The following is a 19,457-nucleotide window of genomic DNA, read 5'->3' as shown; positions in this document are numbered from 1 at the left end:
CCAGGACATCCAGCAGAGACCCATGCTAGAGCTCCTAGGATGATTACGACTCCAACCATATACTGTTGTACTCACTGTCACTTTTGTACTCCCCCATATTCATGTATTCATGTATTCATGTATCCATGTACTCATGTACTCGTGTACCCCATTTTGACTAGTAGCATTAGCTTCCCACTCTCCCTAGTTGCTGCTTCCGGATCCCCCCCCCTACTGATGTATTGTGGGGCTAGATACTTAGTTCTTTCTTTTCTTTTCCAGACAGTGTATCAGATGTCACATGGTTGTAACTTTGGTCTCATAGGTCACTTTGGCCTTTTGAAGACGTTAATATAACATTTCATTTCATTTCATTTCTCTCTCTCTCTCTCTCTCCTCCCTGCCTGTGGGAAGGACTCCAGAGTGACCTGGAGGGATGGCCCCGAGTCTCCAAGAGAAACTCGAGGCACTAATCAAGGAGAACAAGAAGACATCCGATTCCAACCTCAATGAGGTGGAAAACAAACAACATCGGCACATCATAGCTCTCGAAGCACGGGTCACGAACCTCGAACAAGAGAACACGGCACTCAAGGAGGAGGTGAGTGCATTGAAAGTGGAAATGGTAGCCATCAAGAATGCTGAGAAGGAAGAAGGGGAGATCAATGACAACACTCTCACGGTCATCAAAGAAGAGATCTCCAAGGAGATCACAAAGGACATGGAGGGAAAGCTCGAAGCCAAGCAGTCAGGATGGGTCGAGGTGGTGAAGAAGAACATCCGTAAAGAAGTGAGGGAGGAGACTCAAAGGGAAGAACACCAAATCATTCACACCACCATCGAGGAGGAGAAGATGAGGCATGCCCGCCGCCTCAACATTCGAGTCACAGGTATAGCCGAGACACCCGACTCCACTCCCGAGAAAGATGGACAGCTTCTATGCATGAAGCTCGGCTACAAGGAAGAGCACCCTCTCCCCTTCACCAAAGCATGGAGAGCTGGGAAAGACTCAACACGCAAGCGAGCCCTCATCCTACAGTTTGCAGGAGAGACGGAGAGGGTCACCTTCATGAGGAAGAGGGTCATACTACGAGGTTTAGAGGGAGCTCCTATTTTCTTGGATGATGATCTCACGAGGATGCAGCTTGAGCATAGGAGAACTTGCATGCCACGAGTCTTACATGCGAGGAGAGAAGGCAAGAAGGCCTTCTATCGAGATGGTCGGGTCATCATTGATGGCCGGCCCATGGATTAGCGGCTTGGGGCCTATGGGACATAGACCAGGCAACTGACAGAGATACACATGGCAGTATGGAACTGTAATGGTTCACTTTGGGTGCAGCCTGGACGACTGGAGCATGTTATGGTGGGGAGAGACATCATACTTCTGACAGAGACACATCAGAGCCCAGAGAGAGGGCTACCTCGAGTAGAGGGATTCCAGTGGGAGTCAGCATACAGGAGGACCACACACCAAGGTACCTCGAGAGGGTCGGGGGGAGTAGCAGTCCTATTCAGACGGGAGCTACAGGGGAGACTGAGAGTGGTAGCACAGGATCCAGAGGCCAGATACATGTGGATCAGCTTACAGCTCTCACAGGACAGGGTTATATACATAGCTCTATGTTACTTTTCTCCATCAGGATCCTCCTATGTCATTACAGAGGACATGCCACAGGAGGAGGAGACAGGAGCCTCGCCATACACTTGTCTGTCAAAGGAGATTATGCATTATTCTACACTAGGGGAAGTATTTCTTACGGGCGACTTCAATGCCCACACACAGAGCAGACAGTGTGAGGTGTATGACTATGATGACATGGAGATCCTCCACCCTGTGGATCTAGAGGAGATAGGGGCTAGTCGGGCATCAGAGGACACTGGACCAGACAGAGGACATTATGGGGACCACTTACTAGAGTTGGGAGCCAGGCATCGTCTCGTTATTTATAACGGGATGTTACAGTGGCCGGGATCAGGAGGGCTGACATGCTTCCCACATGGGGGTCATACACGGACCGAAGGCACGGTGGTAGACTACATTATGGGGTCTGTGGAGGCATCGCAGCTTGTCACCTCATTCTCCATTCCACCTCGTCCTATTGGGGCAGATCATACATACTTGGCATTTTCACTAGCCGGATCACCAGTATCACCAGTCCCCCACATACCGACGCCACACACTACCATCTACTTCACACATGACATGGTAGACATATACACTAGCAGAGTAGAGGATGGACTCCTACTCATGGATCCCGTGGCATCTATGGATACCATTACAGCGCCAGCTGGCATCACTCCTACACACGGCTGCATTACAAAGCTTCCCACATCGTGTACACTCAGGAGAGCCTGCGAGACCTGGGACTATGCCCCAGAACAGATGGTATGATGACGAGTGCAGAGCTCTATACTCACGGCTCCGCATACAGAGAGCCTTGGGAGCCATCACAGAGCAGGAGTCGAGGAGAGAGATGAGGAGACTTACTCGCCGCAAAAGGCGGGCCTTCGCAGAGATACAGGAGCTAGAGATCTTTCATTTCTTCATGAGTAGAGATAGCCCTGTCTCATGGCGGCACTTCAGAGAGCCCCGGACCCCGACACCTATTGCAGACCCACAGACATGGCACACATATGCAGAGGGTCTATACCATGCCCCACAGCAGCCACCTATACCTCAGCCAGAGGAGCCTCGACCTACCATAGCTAGCTTCTTTACCCACTCGATGGTACAGGAAGCTATCCGCCGCCTACAGCATGGACGGGCCGCCGACCATATGGGCCTGCAGGGTGAGCATCTCATATATGCAATAGATTCTTTAGCTCCTTTTCTTGCACACCTGTTTAACAGGGCACTAGCAGAGGGTTTGCGTGCGGAGTGGACGATGCACACCATTGTGCCGATTCACAAAACAGCTCTATTGCTGCTTTGTGGATTTCTGCAAGGCATTTGACACAGTACCACGAGAGAGGCTCTTTCAGCGCCTACAGTCTCTTGGCATACCAGCAGATATGACATGGGGCATCTATGCATTATATGAGCAGGTTTTTGGGCGAGTCAGATGTCCAGGAGGTATGTCCGAGACTATTGCTAGCACCATTGGTGTGAAGCAAGGATGCCCACTTTCCCCCACGCTATTTGGGTTATACATTGATGAGGTGGCTGACTTCATTACACGGGGAGGCGGAGATGGAGTTGATTTAGCAGGTACCTCAGTACATATTATGCTCTATGCTGATGATATTGTATCAGTGTCTGAGTCTCCAGGTGGTCTACAGCAGCATCTACATGCACTCGATGATTTCTGCACACAGAGGGGTCTTACTGTGAACCTTGGGAAAACCAAGGTTATTGTCTTTCATACATCGAGACAGGGCAGGAGTCAGCTGACATTCACTCTCGCAGGATGCCAGGTGGAGGTGGTGACATCATACGTGTACCTAGGGGTTACCTTCTCTACAGGAGCCACACGCTTCACCATGGGTTCAGCAGCCAGAGCTAGATTGACACGGGGATATGCAGCATTGGCTATGCTAGAGAGACAGTGTCACCAGGCGCATTTTCAGGAGCCCCGGATGAAGGGGTGGCTATTTGACACATTAGTCACACCGGCATTGATGTATGGAGCAGCGGTATGGGCGCCAGGCCTTGCTACCCATTGGTGGACACAGATAGAGAGACCACAGGCCCTCATGATGGCACACATGATACGCAGCAAACCGTCAGTACCTCATGACATTATCCGAGCAGAGTTTGCTGCGCCTCCTATGATGGTAGAGGCCATATTTCAGACTATATGCTTGCTAGACAAATTCAGAGAGATGCCACAGGACAGATTGTCATACAGAGCTTTTGAGGCATCTAGACAGCTGGCTGAGGCAGGAGACAGAGGATCATGGTATGCACAGGTCACACATTGGTTCTCACAGCATGGCCTAGACATGGATCATCTACCACCATTCCAGTATGACAGGGATGCACCACATATCCGTCTCTCTCATAGTGAGAGGAACAGAGTATTGAGACAGGATCTATGGCAGCTCTATACACGAGAGACATGGATATCGCCTACACAGCCTCTTCCATCGAAGATGCTATACTACAGAGATCACTTCATGAGTATCACTAATGATGGATTTATAGAGAGGCCTAGATACATGGAGGGCTTTTTACCACACGGCTCCCGAGTGGCTATTGGTCAGCTCAGAGTTTCATCACACCGATTGGAGATTGAGACTGGCAGAGCAGCACGGATCCCCCGAGAGGAGAGGGTATGCAGATTGTGCAGAGAGGAGGTGGAGAGTGAGGAGCATTATGTATGCAGATGCAGAGCATATACGGCCATCAGAGAGAGATATCCCATTTTATTCAGAGAGCCACATTCCCTACGCCAGATCTTTGAGGCAGCAGACCAGCGCATACTGGGGAGATACATTCTAGACATACAGCGCCACAGAGAGACATTATTACAGACTCAGACAGCTCCAGAGGGGGGGCGACAGACACAGATTACTACATTTTTTCAGAGATCCATCCCCCTCCCAGCCCCTACACGGCAGGGAATTACTCTCCAGAGAGCAGAGACACTTAGAGCCCGCAGGAGACAGAGGACACCTGGCTTTCGGACACCACGCCTATACCAGAGAGAGATGACAGAGATCAGAGCTCAGTTTCACAGAGAGGGTGCGGAGCGACTGGCTCGCTTCAGAGCACACCCAGGCATGTTCTTCAGGGAGCTGTGGACACCCCCTTCAGTGATGTATACCATTTTATACCCCGAGTATGGTTCAGGATGGAGCTAGCTAGGTTGCATATCATGATTGTATACTCCATGCATATAGCTTTGCATTCTCCTAGTAGTAGAGCTCCATCCCCTGCACACCCAGATTCAGCTTTTTTTTTGTTCAGTACTTTTTCATTTTGTTGGGATGACAGAGGATACCCCATACAGGTACTCCGATTTGTCTCATAGGCCAAGTTCGGTCTTTTGGAAGACGTTAATAAAATCTCTCTCTCTCTCTCTCTCTCTCTCTCTCTCTCTCATAGTTGTTTCAATTTCAGTTAGTTGTTTAGTTGTTTTTAGCTTTTCTTACACAGACATTGTATCAAATCCACCAATTGTTCTAACCTTTTTGGTCTCATAGGTCATTTTGGCCTTCTGAAGACATTAATATATCATTTCATTTCATTTCTCTCTCTCTCTCTCTCTCTCTCTCTCTCTCTCTCTCTCTCTCTCTCTCTCTCTCTCTCTCTCTCTCTCTCCCCCCCCTCCCCCCCCCCGCTGTGCTGGCTTGCTCGCGCTACGCGCTGGTGGCCTCTCCCTGTTCGTATCCACCCGCTCGTGCTGCTCTGCTCACGCTGCCCTATCGACGCTGTGTTGCGCACCCCCTACTGTGCTGCGCCTGGTGCACTGCTCTATTGTGCTCGCACTGTGCACCCTGCCCGCTGGGCTGGCCTGCTCGCGCTACGCGCTGGTGGCCTCTCCCTGTTCGTATCCACCCGCCCGTGTTGCTCTACTCGCGCTGCCCTGTCCACGTTGTGCTGCGCCTAGCGGCACTGCTGTGCTGTGCTCGCATGTAGCTCGAAGAGAGAACATCCAAGCAAGAGGCTAAGATTTCAGCCTTAAAGGAGGAACTAGTGGAGGCCAAATTGCATGCTAAAAGTCAAGCGGCTGAAATCTCAGCCCTCAAAAAGGAGTTGGAAACCACTTCACAAGGCAAGCTTGAGGATGGAAAATTTCAGCCCTCCTTTATTGAAGAGCTGAATACCATCAAGGAGCAAATGAGGATCATTCGAGAGGAGGAGCAACATAAAGAGAAGACATCTTCATGGGTGAAGGTGATCACAGAGACACAAAAGAAGATGGACGAGGCGGAGAAATGGATCGAGGTCGCCAAGAAAGGGAAAGGTAAAGAATCGCCACCCATCCCCACTCCCACCATCAACATGACCCTTGAAGAGGAGCAAAGGAGGAAGACCCAGGCCTTACATGTACGAGTGTCCGGTCTAAAAGATCATGATGATGCGGAAGGGGAAACCAAGGAGCTCTTCTCTATCATGGGCATTGAAGCCACGCACACAAAGGCATGGAGAGTGGGAAAGAAGAGAGAAGGTAGTGGCGAATCTTCTAAGGAGAGAGCACTTATGATTCATTTCCCCTCCATGGAAGCAAAGGACTTCTTGAAGAGACATTCTACACTCAAGAAGACGGGAATATTTCTTGGAGATGACCTCACACTCTCGCAACTTGCCCACATGAAAGAAGTTATGCCCGAGATAAGGGCAGCCCGAGAGAAAGGGAAAGTGGCCTTGTGTAGAGATAGTAGAATGGTGATTATGGAGAGGCGCTCTTCATGACGGCGCGAGACCTATGGGACTACACTCAAAGTTGCTACTTGGAATTGTAATGGATCGCTACGCCTGATGTAGGGGCTTTTGAGGATAATTTCACTGGGAGGGACATCATCTTCTACTGTGAGACGCATCAGGCTCCTGGACAGTCCATGCCACATGTTAGTGGATACCGATGGGAGAGAGCTGACAGGAGACTCGTTCAGAGCATAGAGGACGGGGCTCAAGAGGAGTGGCAGTATTGTTTAGAGAGGAGTTGCAGCCCCACTGATACATATAGTCCGCAGAGATGAGCAGGCTAGGTACATGTGGGTTAGACTGAGGGCAGAGACGGGCAGATATTTCTACATTGCTATATGCTATTTTGCTCCTAGTACATCAGTGTATGCATCACCTAGCGGGCAGTCTCCCTTTTCTATTTTGGATGATGACATTTGGGAGTTCTCCAAGGATGGTGACATCATTCTCCTGGGGGACTTCAATACTAGGACCGCCCATAACCAGACAGTATTTTATGATACCTCAGAGGAGACGTTGAGGGAGCTTGATGTTAGGGATATGGGCCTATCTAGACTCTCACAGGATGAGGAACATACAGTGTATGGGCGGTATTTGATAGACATGGGGACTGCACATGGATTGGCCATCTTGAATGGCCTACAGAGATTCCCGACAGCGGGCGGTTTCACTAGCTTTCCACATCGGCATGGTGCTAGTACAGTGGACTATGTTATGGCTCAGCCCAGTCTTATTCCCTCTTTTCAGGATTTTATGGTAGGCACTAGGCCGGTTGGAGTAGCAGTGGATCATGCTATCTTGTCCTTCACTCTCACATTTCAGTTCAGCACCGCTCCATTGGGACAGGTCTCCACACACACTCGTTATACCTTTACAAGGGAGACTGACACTGTGTACACAGATGAGATATACAGACGCTTATGTGCCGAGGAGCCGGGACGGCCATTAGATGAGCTCACTCAGATATTGATAGAGACGCTTCATGCTGCAGCATCAGAGGCATATCCCCATAGTCAGCCTACACGGAGACGATCTGGGAACATGCCCCAGAACAGCTGGTATGATGAGGAGTGCAGAGAGATGAGGATCAAATTACAGAGAGAGGTGCTCGTGGGTGTTACCACTCACAGAGAGTCACGGATTACCTTCCGGCTCCTAGTGCGACGGAAGAAGAGGGCTTATCTTACTCAGTTAGAGAGGGATTTGTATCAGCTATTTATGAGTCAAGACTCAGGCGAGGCATGGAGACTATTCCATGAGCATTCACCATCACTAGCCATTACCTCCACAGAGATTTGGGGTGAGTATGCAAGATCCCTATACACAGCACCAGGACAGCTGCCCCTGCCAGACCCATTGGAGCCATGCCCAGAGACGTGCTTTTTTTTACTGCTGAGATGGTAAGGAAAGCTATTGACAGGATGAGGACTGGGAGAGCATATGATCATGATGGTTTGGTAGCAGATCACTTTATTCATGTTAGAGATACGCTTGCAGAGCTTATTGCTATGATGTTTAACCGAGCCATGTGTGAGGGTTTTCCTGAGACTTGGAATATGTCCACGATTGTGCCTATCTTCAAGTCAGGGGATCCCATGCTTCTTGGGAATAATCGTACCATCATGATTGGTCACACATTGGCTAGATTATATGCATCTATTCTTGAGCAGGAGTTGAGTAGATGGGCAGAGAGAGAGGGCATACGTGCATCAGGGCAGGCAGGGTTCAGGAGAGGTTTCTCCACTCTTGACCATATCTTGACACTCAGAGCTATTATTGAGGAGGGCAGATTATATGGGAGGAGGATTTATTGTTGCTTTTTGGATTTCCGCAAAGCTTTTGACACAGTACCGAGAGCCAGACTGATGCGCAGACTACAGGAGATGGGAGTGCCCACAGAGCTGATTTGGGGAATCATGGCTTTATACAAGACAGTTGTGGGGCAGGTACGTACTACTCAGGGTATATCTGAGATGGTTCACTCCACTATTGGGGTGAAACAGGGCTGCCCCCTTTCTCCCACCTTATTTGGGATGTATGTGGATGAGGTTTCGGACTATGTAGAGCGGGAGGGTGACAGAGGAGCACAGCTGGCAGGGACATGGATTTCGCTATTATTGTATGCTGATGATATTGTGCTGATCTCATATTCTCTAGAGGGGATGTAGCGTCATTTGGATGCATTGCACACGTTTGCACAGGACAGTGGATTGTCTGTTAACCTTGGTAAAACCAAGGTGATGGTGTTTAACACCACATCACAGTAGGTTAGGAGGTCAGTACCCACCTTTACATATGGTCAGGAGACAGTGGAGTATACAGATGCATATACTTACCTTGGTGTGGTTTTTAGTGGCCCACTATTTTCCTTGAGGAGAGCAGCGGAGACCAGATTGACCAGAGCTTATGCAGCATTGGGGAGACTAGAGAGGATGTGTTCGCAAGTTCAGTTTCAGGAACCTCGAACAAAGCTCTGGCTCTTTGACACTTTGGTCACTTCAGCCATGCTGTATGGAGTGGAGATATGGGGACCCTCAGTGGATCACCACAGCCGAGCTGGTAGCACTGATGGATGGAGATGTATGGAGAGGCCCTTGGTTTCTATGATTTCCCGGATGATTAGGGCTAAGGCCTCCGTACCACATGATATTATCCGTGCAGAGATGGCTGCCCCCCCATTGGTAGTAGAGGCACTCACTCGATCAGTCTCCTTTATACATAGCACTTGGGCTCTCCCTAGAGACAGATATGCTCGCTTAGCCTTGGAGTCTTCATCACGACAGTTGGCATAACAGGGAGACGGATCATGTTGGTATGCACAGATGACAGCTTGGTTCCAACTGCATGGCTTTAGTATGGACAGGCTACCTCCATTTCTGTACTCCTTGGATGCACCCTCCCTCTCTCTCACACGGGCAGAGATTACCAGACTTATCAGGCAAGACTTGACTCAGCTGGACACTAGGAGGACATGGATACAGCCGACACACAAGCTTGGTACGAAGATGGCTTTCTATAGAGATCATCTTCTCCAGCTCACGAAGGATGGGTTTGTGATTAGACCCAGCTACATGGACACTCATCTTTCTCATGGGGTACGGTGTGCTTTTGGTCAGATGCGCACAGCTAGAGATTGAGACTGGCAGATTCAGAGGAGTACCAACTGAGGCCAAGATTTTTCAGTTGTGCTAGATGGAGCCAGAGACAGAGTTACATTGCACATGTCACTGTCCAGTATATTATGAGATACGAGGCCGTTTTCACTGCCTATTCAGAGAGGGTTTCGGACCACTTTCCAGAGTCATGAGATACCAGGATCAGAGATGCCTCGGATTATACTTGCTAGAGCTGCATAGACATAGAGAGGGTCTCTTGAGAGGGAGGGGATCAGAGAGGGAGAGACACCTACAGAGGCAGATTACAGACTTCTTTCGACCAGAGATTGAGCAGTTAGGCCAGCAGGCATTGCAGCTAGCCCCAGAGTATAGCCGCACCAAAGGCACACTGATTGATCAGACTGTAGAGGTGGGGCGGTCCAGGCGTCCCAAGATGAGAGGCCCATCCCGACACCGGCGGAGACTACAACAGAGGAACAGGACCATACTAGCACGGCATGGGAGACGTCCAGTCAGAGTACTCACCATGGAGGACATTGAGGATATCCGCCATCGACCGATGAGACATCTTTGGATAGTGATGTATATGATGATTACCTTTGTTACTGGAGTTTTCCTTCCTAGATGTTATCCATTAGGAGCTCCTAGTACCTTACTTTTCCTCATAGTTGTTGTTTCAGTTTCAGTTAGTTGTTTAGTTGTTTTAGCTTTTCTTACACAGACATTGTATCAGATTCACCAATTGTTGTAACCTTTTTGGTCTCATAGGTCATTTTGGCCTTTTGAGGACGTTAATATATCATTTCATTTCTCTCTCTCTCTCTTTTGTCTCGCCCATTTAGCCATCACTCCGGACATTTTGTATCACTTTGGTGTCATATGCCCATTGGGTCTTTAGTAGACGCTTAATAAATCTTTCTTTCTGGTACCATTTAAAGCAACACCTCCTTATAAGAATCTGCCATCTTGAATCCAAGAGTTTGCATCTTCTTTTACAAAAACTTGAAATTTTTATCAATGAGGGTGTTTTTTTTAAAGGTGTGGATTGCAGTGCATTTTTGTTTCTGATCCAAAAATGTTTTTCTCTAGAATTCTGAAGACATCGCAGATTGATCGCATTTATTATGTTTCTGACACTGCATCTTTTTCATGATTCATGTGGCAGGGAGGAGGTTGCGGATATGGTAAGAAGACTGCCATCTCTTCTAGGCTTTAGTGTTGTTACGGTTCTGCAGCCAAAGTACAATTATCTTGTTGAAATCATGCAAAGGTCTCCAAAAGAGCTTGTAAGATTCCCACAATTCTTCAGCTATAGTCTTGTAAAGAGGATTATACCTAGGCATCAAGTCCTTGGAGAGGCTTGCCAATCCCACTCCTTAAGCAGTTTATATGGATGTAATGATACTGTATTTGAGAAAAAGATGTACAGATGGAAACTAGTTTGTGAAAAAAGGATAGATGTGCCATAATCTGATGGAAAGTATTACATGGAATGGTTGCGGCTCCCCATTTTCACGACAGGAACGACCAGCTGTTCCCTTCATGGTGGCATGTGGCCTCTTTGCACTTAAAATGGGACATGGCACTAAAAGTTTTTCCATATGTTTGCCTAACCTATTTTACAGGCTCGCTTTTTATTGGCTTCATTCTTCTCTATTCTTCGGTCCTTGTGACCATTTTAGCGCTCCTCACTCTCTCTCATGTAGCTTACGCCCCCAGCTACCAAGCTCACAATGCAACACAATTCATCTCAGTCAAAACGTTACAATGACATCTAGACAGAAGCACCAGTTTGTAGACGGGCCAGGCCACCAGATTTCCATGTAATTTGAGCCTACTGAAGGAGATGAATGTCTTTTGCAAGTTTGCAAACAAATCACTAGATAGTGAGGGTGAGGATGAGTTACATGTAGAGGAGGTATTTTCCCATGCTACTTTTTTGGCATGCCTTTGTAAAAGGTACGTCTAAGCAATAAGCAATACTTTTGGCCTGCTTTTTTAATGATTGTTATTTCGTGCCTTCCCCTTTCATGCAAAGCTCTCTCCCCTCCCTCCCTCTCTCTCTCTCTCTCTCTCTCTCATATTTCAAAGAGTTCTAAGTATTGAATTTATGAACTTACACAAATCAACTAGTCATTCATAATTATAGTGATGTGTGTGAGAGAACTGTGTCTAAACTATGTGTGTGAGAAAAAGAAAATTGCATTTGGTGCCCCTCTCTCTCTCTCTCTCTCTCTCTATTACATTTCAAAGATCCACCGTGGTGGTGTGATTCTTGGTCATCAGCTAGCATAATGTGTATGTCCCCTGTTAGGAGTCGTCATGGTTGAGTGGTCCAGGAGCACGGTATAGTGTGTCATGTGTCCACATGAGTTGGTGGCTGGACGAAGCTAGATGGCAAAGAGATGGCTTACATAGATTTCACATAGTGTCAAATAGAGCACAACATTGCACACAAGGGGTTGATAGATTACACTCATGGATACCTTGTAAGGTCTTATTGGGTCAGCAATTCAGTTATCGTCTAAGACCTTTGATGGGATCACAGAACTGTGCGGACTCATAGCCATGTTTTGTATTGTATTAGAGATACAAGTTATTCTTCACCTCTACTAGTATGTAATTCAAGTTTAAGTTATGTGCTATGAGAGAGCATATTTCATGTGAGTGTTGCCTACATTCTTTGCATGTATCCACTTTCATGGTTATAGAGCTTCAACTTGGTGTCTAATTTTAGCTAACTCGTGTCCTAATATAACAAATATGCACCCAAAACGTTTTTATGTGATTAATTAATTAGTTGGTGTGTACAAACCATGGGTTCAAGGCACCAAAATTTTGTTAAATGGAAATGGTGTTGGGTCCGCATGCTTTCTTTCTATCTATGTTGTGAATCTTTCTTTTTTTGGGCTCACAATCTTCTTTAAAAAGGCAAGAGGGCTCATTCTTTTTCACTTCGAGGGGAGAGGTAGGGAGAGAGGGACACCCTAAGTTATAGGGTATGTATTAATTAAAAATATGGCAATAGAAAATGTAAATTTTTTAACCAGACTTTAAAAGATTTGTAACCTTATAAAGTCTAAAGTTTGAGTGAATATGCACGACATAAAAAAATTAAGAGGAATGACTCCTTGAAGTTGTTCATTACACTAGTTGGTATTGATGGAATGCTTAACAATGCTAATTACCTTCTACGGAAGCTAAATGTAACACCTATTCTTAACAATTTTAGTAGTATATCGTCATTGGTAGATGTTCATCCTTTATTAAAGATGGATATACAAGAAAATCTAACCTCACATGCAATTCATCTTGTCTTGGATTGAAAACAAAGGGATCTAGGTGCTTTTTGTGTCATCGCTATTAGCATGGAGCAACCTTTGAATGATGTAGTTTAGCATGTTTGTGTTGTTTTAGAAGCATGGGCCTATTTTGCAGAGTTTGTATGAGGCCACAAAACTATCATGGATTGATATTCTAAAAATTAGCTCCAACACTAACGTAAAGGATGTGAGAGCAATGATGGTGTTTCTCACTAGAATCAAAGATCTGTGAGATCAAATGGTTGCCTTTGTTATGAGAAAGGTCTCTTTAAACCTCAATTGCTTGAAGACATTGTCGATCTGATTAGACAATTTTGTCATGCCTTTGAATGTTGATGTAAGGTGACTCCTCTTACCTTTGAGGAGTTCATCTTTATACTTCAAGATGAAGAGATGCAAATGAAAAGTCATAACAATAATGACTAGACTTTCTTCACTAACATTAACAAGAAGAATGATAACTCTTTGGATAAGAGAGAAAGATTAAAATGCTTTTATTGTAGAAAGAATGACACACGACTAAAGGGTGTAAGGAAAAGCAAGTACATGTTGAAAAAGTCAAATTTTAAATAACAAAAAATTTAATCATGTCAAAAAAATCGAGCTATTTGTGGTGATTGAGGGGTGTACAAAAAGCAGTAAGGGTTTTTTGTATGAAATCTTTTGAGGTGACTGCAACTTTGAACCTGCGGTGAAGCCCCCCTAACAAACCACTCTGCCAAGAGGTATTCCCCGAGCTTAAAATTTGCATCCAACCTATTACTGATTGTCCAGAATTTTGCCCCAATATTCCTCAATGGTCTCAAAGATTTTTGAGGACAGTGTAATCTCTGTAACAGAGCTGCATCGAAGTTTTATCTGTGCCCAGAAATGCCCCTTCAAAGCATCAAAAGTAACTAGAGGGGACCACATTTGGCATCCCAGACTCTACATGGAATGTATCACACCTCTATCAGACTTTGCATGTATCGTTCATATCTCTTAATTTGCCATAACAAAGAGCAAGCTGTATCAGATCTTCGAGTTCTTCCTTTTGTAGCCGGATCAAAAGATACACAGGCATCCCACTCAACAAAGAAAAGAATAGACATAAATCATCAAACCACATGGGATGGGGAATATCTCCAAGAAAGAACTATGGATAATAACATGACCCAATGGAAAAATGAAGAGTTTGAAATTCAATGTGATCCACAATACCCTAGATTCAATATAGGATAAAGCATAGGTGTTGACAAATAAAACCCAAATGGATATGGGAGAAGCATGCTCATGAGCCACATCAGCGACCCTAGACAATTGCCTGTTTGGTTGGGAAGGACAATCCCTTGCCATATGTATTAGGCATACGTAACAACATATTTAAACTCCCATACGGCCCCCAAATCTAGCAGATACAATAAGGGAGTAAAGTGAGCTAGATGTAGAGCTCAAAAAGGCCTTACAGATCAATTGTGTAGAGAAAGAACCTAAAACAGTTTTTTACATTGCACACCAATTTCAAACCATTGTTTGCTCTTGATGTGTGACACATGCTTTACTCTATCTTCTGAGCATCCTTGATGAGCATGTGGAGTGGGTATTAGTTATGGAGAGGGTATCAAAATTCATATCCATTCCCTTTCTGATCAAGGTGTGGCATATAAGGCATGCTATAAATATTGTGATTATGCCTAGATGTGAACATATTATTTGCCTTTTCCACGCTAATCATATTGAGAATATATTTTTTCCACGCTAGAATATATTTTTTCCCACATAATTACTTTCTAGTTTTCTATTATTAACTGCACTTTTTGCCTCCATGTACTACCCTTGCATGGTACATTTATTCTATTTTTCTGCATGGTGGTTATTGTACTGCCCTTTTGTTAGTTTTCATTGCTGCTAGTTGCACCATAAATGTGCCAACTATCCACAATCCACTGCATGCTATGTTATCTTAGTCCTACAGCTGACAAATTGTTATCTATGAATCCGTTGGCTCTTGTTGATCCTCTCCAGTTGCTACTACTACTGATCAACTTTGCCAAAGTAAGGTTTTTAAATCCGTTTACTAGCTTGGGTAGTGGAATTCCTTCCGAGGACGACAATTGGAAGGTTCCTTGGATAGCCATGATCTGATATGGTCTACCCATTTGAGCTTCGATTTCCTAGGATGTGGACCCATTCTTGGATTGAGTACCAACACCCAATTACCTTCCTTGCCCTTGGATAGCCATGATCTGATATGGTCTACCCATTTGAGTTTCGATTTCCTATGATGTGGACCCATTCTTGGATTGAGTACCAACACCCGATCACCTTCCTATTTTGGAAGAGTTCGAATTTTGTATTTCTATCCACCTATGCTTTTCTTCTCCTCTACACAACTTCTTCAAGTATGGTACTTTTTTGTATGTCCTCTTCCGGTGTTAGTAGTTATTCTAGTCTATGTTGCACATAGACTAATTTGAGGTAAGCCACTCCTGCATTGCCACTCTCATGCTTGCACAAGGAACTAACCGATGATGTCTACCTAGATCCAACCTTGTATGATGTACTAAATGCCCACAATGCAGATTATAGCTTCTTATGATGCCAATCTGTTTGATTCTCATTGTTGATAATCTTGTTTACTATTTTTAAGAGCACTTGATTGGTGATTTTACTTGCCCATTGCACTGTAAATAAGAGACTATTGATTTTTTGTGTATGACCAAGTGTTTAGTCGTGAGCTTAAATACCACATCATTGAGTAAATATCCTCCTTGGTTACTTACTAGCTCCATTAGACAACTAAACCTTGTCATTATATTCTCATACAAAAATTATACCACTGAATTGGCTAAATTATGCCTAAGGGCATTTGCCTACACCCACTTAGTGCAATAGTCCACCGATAGTGCAATAGATGTAGCAATTTCCTATCCATTGGAGCTCCAATCAGCAACAATGACCTAGCCTTTGACATACATCACACTACTTGGCAAATTCCCAAGCATCCTTCAACATAGTTGGCCATCATAGGCCTGCTTGCATTATCGTTTTGCATGTGATGTCACCTTCAAATGCTTCAAGTGGTGGAATTAGATTATGAGACATTGTTGTACTACTACTGCAGCAGCCCAGCAGTAGTAAGTGACAACCTCTAACATACATTATAAAGTGCTTGGAAAAATCCCAAGCATCCATCAATATAGTTGGCCACCACAGACCTACTTGCATTATCTTTTTACATGTGATATCACCTTTGAAGTGACCATCATTGATGCCCTAATGAGCTTATGAAAATGGCTTGCTACATAATCACACACACATCTATGACATGTTTTAATCTACTCTCATTTTACATAATTAATCAGCTCTACCAATGTAAACATTATGCTTTTTAATGCCATCTTCTTACGCTAACCCCTTGAAACATTCCCTTCTACAGAATGGTCAGTATATCATAATACCAATTACCTTCACATATTGTTGGACGGTTGCTACTATAGATAGTTATGCATCTATCAAGATGATTTGATACTCTGGATTATGCAGGTTCCCTACTGTCCAATCTAGATAGAAAGTCTGCTGCCACTACATGTTCACTTCATGGGATGTGTACCGATGTGAAATCAAACTCTTGCAAAAGTAACACCTACCTAGCCAACTTGCCCATCAAATTTAGCTTGTTAACAAGATACAACAATGCTTAATGATCTACATGGAACATAAATTTGTTTCCCAATAGGCAGTCCAGTGAGTATATAAGTCCAAGGGCTTCCCTTTCAATTGTGTTGAAATCTACCCTAGAAAGCATTCTGTTTGCATAACAAATTGACTGATAATAGCCTTCCTTTGATTTTTGCATTAAGATAATGTATATTGCCACATCAGATGCATCCACATTACATGAAATGGTTCGTTCCAATCCGCAGCAATCAGGTACAAATGCTATAGTTTTAGCATTTTCTTTAGCTAGCCAAATGCTATGTCACATTCCTTTAACCATTCGTATATTGCATTCTTCTTTGTCAATCATTACATATTGGATAGGCCACATGTTAAAACCCCATAGATCTCTCTAGCTAATCACTATGCATAAACACACATAATCTAAGCAGATACTCATCCACCCGCCGACCACCCCCAAGCCCAAGGGTGCACACATCAAAGTAATAAAGAACCACATACCTAACCTTGGTGTCCCATACAACCAAGAGGTATGTCTTCAATCCAGCAACACGTAACTGTAGTATGAAATGGCAACAGAGTAGATACTATGCTCTACACAAGAGAACATCCCTTGAGAGTGCCCCATGCTCCTATTATATAGGAGAGCTCTCAAGTAACTCTTGACTCTCCATTTCCATGTGTGACCCTTGGTTGCCTGACCCTAACTCCAACCCAAGTTAGCTCTAACCCTTGTCCCATTAGAGCATGTTCCCATGATCCTATGCTCACATGCCTAGGTTGGGTTAGCCTCCTAGTATATGCACATAACATACTTTCCCTCTCTTAAAACATTGCACTCTTGCAAAATGAAAAGAAGGAAACCTAGCTGAACGTTCTCAACTGGCTCCCAAGTCGAATCATTGATTTTCCTATCTTTCACTGAATTTTAACCTCAAGAATTAAGCGATTTACGGGGATTCCTTTCCCTGAATTCAAGTACCTTTTCAAGTTCATGTGGAACATAGGATAAATCCTCAACCTCAACGAGTTCGTGAGGAGTAACTGTGTTATCCTCACCTCCCAGCTTCTCTTTCAGTCTGCTAACATGAAAGATTGGATGAACTCTGGCATGTGAAGGTAGTTTTAGCTCATACACAACCGTGCCAATCCGACGTATAACTTAAAATCAACCACAATGTCTAGGAGATAATTTTGAGCATTTTCCTGTTGATAAAGTCTGAGAATCTTTAGAAGCTTTCAAATAAACCAATGCTCTTGCCTCGAAAGACCAAGGTGAGCATCCCCTATTAGCATAAAACCATGCTCTATCCTGAGCACTCCCGATAGAATCTTGATCTTGGGTTAGCATTTCTTACATATCACACAAGAAATCCCTTGATGCATCAAGCTCAATGTCTTTAAGACCAACATCAATAGGTGCCCTGGGTTAATACCCATACATAAGTATGAACGGACTATAACCAGTAGCCATAGGCTTAGAACTGTTATAGACAAATTCCATCATTGGAAGATACTTTTCCCAACTCGATGGTTTTCCAGAGATATACGTACAAAGCATATCCTCTAAAACCTGATTCACACGCTCTGTTGCTCTCATCAGACTGCGGGTGATCAAAGGAACTCATACTCAAAGTAGTTTCCAATTTCTTGAAAACTTCCTGCCAAAAATAAGCCATGAACTTAGAGTCCCAATCGCTCACAATACCAAAACATAGACCATACAGTCTAAACAATTACTTAACAAATCAGTAAGCCAATTCCAATGCTTTGACTGTTGTCTTTATGGATAAAAACCTAGCCATCTTTGTCAATCTAATTATGACCCCTGCTGGTACGTGGAAGTCCCGTAATGAAATCCATGGAAATACTTTCCCACTTTTTCGAGATAGAATATCCAAAGGATGCAATAACGCAGCAGATTTAAGGCGTTTAGCCTTGTTTATCTGACATTGATGACATCGGACCACATAACTCTGAATAAAATCTTTCATTTTTGGCCAGTAAAATGTCCTTTTAGCTTTTCCTTGATTCACTAGGTTTTGATCTACCTCAAAGTTAGAGCCTGATTCTGCCAAATTCTAATACCTTCCAAAGAAAATATCTGTACTACATTTCCCTTGAGTGAATCGTACAAGTTAGAAGTAATTTGCGAGAAGCTTCACCTATTCGACTCAACGGATCAACAATGCGATTCGAGCTACCTTTTTTGTATTTAATCATGAAATCAAAGTCTTGCATCAACTCAGCCCATCTGGCCTTTCTACCTTTCAAGTCTGGCTTATCACAAATGTATTGCAAAGACTGGTAATCTCTCAAGACCATAAACTGAGACCCGTAGAGAGATATTGTCTCCATGTTTTTAAAGCATAAATGATCGCATACAACTCTTTCTCTCCTGAACTGGGTACCTAGTCTATGCATCGTTGAGTTTCTTACTCTCTAAGTCCACAAGCTTCCCTTCTTGGAACAAAGCTGCACCTATCGCAAAATGAATAGTATCGGTCTCAACAATGTAAGGTCTGCTAGGATCCGACAAGGCTAACATCATAGGAGCTTCTTGAACTTTATTTTTCAAAGTATCGAAAGTTCCTCGTAGCTTCTCATTCCACTCAATCGGAGAATTAGACTTCTTATTTTTACCCTTAAGAAGATTGGTAAAAGCACTATCAACTTTGAGTAATCCCTGACATATTTTTTAAGAAACACCACGAAACCTAAGAAAGATCTTAACTGCTTAACCGTACGCAGAACTAACCATTCCAAAACCTTTTGGATTCGATCCAAATCTATACTTAAGCCATCTTGAGATATTTTATGACCCAAGTATAACAATTCCTTTTTGAAGAAATCACACTTAGATAATTTACAACACAGTTTCTCCTTCTTGAGCTTTCCTAGAACCTCTAAGATGATCCTCATGCTCAACCAAAGTTTTATTGTATATCAAAATGTCATCTAAGAAAACCACCACGCATTTTTCAAACAAATCCTGAAATAAATCAT

The 19,457-nt window shown here is 44.3% G+C and overlaps 1 protein-coding gene across 5 annotated transcripts in view; it reads left to right on the top strand.

Annotated features, from left to right (window-relative positions):
* LOC147608857 (uncharacterized) overlaps positions 1-11,475 on the top strand; it is a 56,812-nt gene extending 45,337 nt beyond the window's left edge. For 3 of the 5 annotated variants that reach the window (XM_086788160.1, XM_086788162.1, XM_086788163.1), the window contains one exon: positions 10,634-11,475. In XM_086788160.1, the coding sequence (XP_086644286.1) occupies positions 10,634-10,937 (304 nt within the window). In that variant the 3' untranslated portion in view covers positions 10,938-11,475. The remainder of the gene's footprint in view (positions 1-10,633) is intronic. The other 2 variants (XR_015264306.1, XM_086788161.1) reach the window with 2 other exon arrangements.
* Positions 11,476-19,457: the final 7,982 nt, after the last annotated feature.

The sequence above is a fragment of the Cibotium barometz genome, chromosome 52 (assembly GCF_041138505.1).
Source record: "Cibotium barometz isolate CiBa-2024 chromosome 52, ASM4113850v1, whole genome shotgun sequence".
NCBI lineage: Eukaryota > Viridiplantae > Streptophyta > Polypodiopsida > Cyatheales > Cibotiaceae > Cibotium > Cibotium barometz.
This window is presented reverse-complemented; position numbering and strand designations above follow the sequence as displayed.